The sequence below is a fragment of the Phaseolus vulgaris genome, chromosome 7 (assembly GCF_000499845.2).
Source record: "Phaseolus vulgaris cultivar G19833 chromosome 7, P. vulgaris v2.0, whole genome shotgun sequence".
Lineage (NCBI taxonomy): Eukaryota > Viridiplantae > Streptophyta > Magnoliopsida > Fabales > Fabaceae > Phaseolus > Phaseolus vulgaris.
The window spans coordinates 21,911,708-21,913,276 of NC_023753.2; the positions used below are offsets into that span (position 1 = coordinate 21,911,708).

Consider the following 1,569-nt stretch of genomic DNA (forward strand, 5'->3'; position numbering starts at 1 on the left):
TTTTATTACCTTATGCACTTATTCGTTTCCCTTGAGTTAACCCACGCATTTTCATTCCATGCAGACGACATGTTGCCCAGAAACATGCTCGTCGAACTGAAGGCGCTCGCCCAAAACCACGGGTTGGCGAGCGGTTCCCAAACGGTGCCAAACTCAGTGGTGGAGGCCGCCATTGTCCATGGGCGATCACCACCGAAGGAAACTGCCCAACGCAAAAAATTGGTCCTTAAGAGACCCAAAAGGAAAGCCCCTCAAGTCATCCATGAGGAGGAAGAAGAGGACGACGAGGTCACCGAGGATGGCCTCGTTACGAAGAGGAAAAGGGTGGCACCATCTTCCCCACCTGCCCCACCCCCTCTTCCAACCTCAACACCACCATCAACGCCTGCTCCTCCTCCATCATCGCCAACACCACAGGCTCCCTCCTCACCAGTCCAAGCGGTTCCACTGGCCACTGCGCCACCTGCAGCTGAGGCCCAAGAGCCAAATTTCCTGGAGGACCCCCCAAGCGCCTCTACGCCTTACGTGTCAGCCGGAGGGGGCCCCCCTTCAAACACTTCAGCTGCAGAAAATGTTCCAATCGGGGATGAGGTTGCTCATACCTCTCCAATTCTGATTACCGAATCCCCGATTGCGTCGCCACGCCAGGAAGCAAACACTGAAGAACCTGCTAAAGAAGGTGGCGACGAGAACCCACTACAAGCCCCCCTGGCGCCTCTCCAAGCGGCAAACCTCCCCCTTGAGGTCACAAGGATGTGGGAACCTCTAACTGCCAAACTGAAAACCATAGCAGAGGATATCCCAGCGATTATAACCAGGGCTGTGGAAGGCTCAACCAGGAGGCTCCAAGATGACCTCTTCAACCTCAAAACCGAAAACAGCACTATGAAGATTGAGGTGGAGAAGTTGTCCTTCAGCCTGACGCTCGCAGAAATCGAACACTCCCGAGTGGAGGATGCAATGAATACCGAGCTCAGGCTGGCGCGCAAGGAGGCTACTGACCTTCGCCGCAAAGTTCACGATCTTGCCCAAGAGAAGGTCGAGCTAGAAAGCAAAATTGTGCCCCTTCGTGCCAAGGCGGTCGACCTGGAGGCTCTCATGAAAGCTGACGCCGCTAAGGTGCAAAAACTGGAGCAAAGGTCGATCGACCGGGAGAAACTACTTGGGCAAGTAGAAAAGGCGAGGGACGACGCCATGGTTGATCTCGTCGAGGCCAACAAAGAGAAGGGAAAGATGGCTGTTGAGCTGGCCCAAGCACAATTGGAATCCAGGAAGGTTACTGAAGACCTTCTCCAAGCTCAAGAGACCAACGAACAACTTAAAAAACAGGTTGAAGAGCTGGAACAGCAGAATAAAGAGCTGAAAGAGCAAACCGAAGACCTCAAGAAGCGGATTGAGGAGCTTCAGGGGAAAATCGAAGAACTCAAGCTAAATTCTGCTCAGATTCTGGCTGCTGGATTCGAAGCTGCGCGGGAACAATTCGCTTGCCTATTTCCCGATTTGGATCTCAGCCTGGTGTCGCTGAACAACGAAGTAGTAGATGGAAAGGTCGTTCCCGCTGAAGACTAA

General features: G+C 53.3%; 1 protein-coding gene across 1 annotated transcript; it reads left to right on the forward strand.

Moving 5' to 3' along the window:
- The first annotated feature begins 1,194 nt into the window (after window positions 1-1,194).
- LOC137829254 (uncharacterized) lies at window positions 1,195-1,569 on the forward strand. The gene has a single exon (XM_068636054.1). The coding sequence runs from the start codon at window positions 1,195-1,197 to the stop codon at window positions 1,567-1,569; it is 375 nt and encodes a 124-aa protein (XP_068492155.1).

Bases quoted from the DNA above. Each gene is read 5' to 3' on its own strand.
- LOC137829254 (XM_068636054.1), top strand. From the start codon at position 1,195: ATGGTTGATCTCGTCGAGGCCAACAAAGAGAAGGGAAAGATGGCTGTT.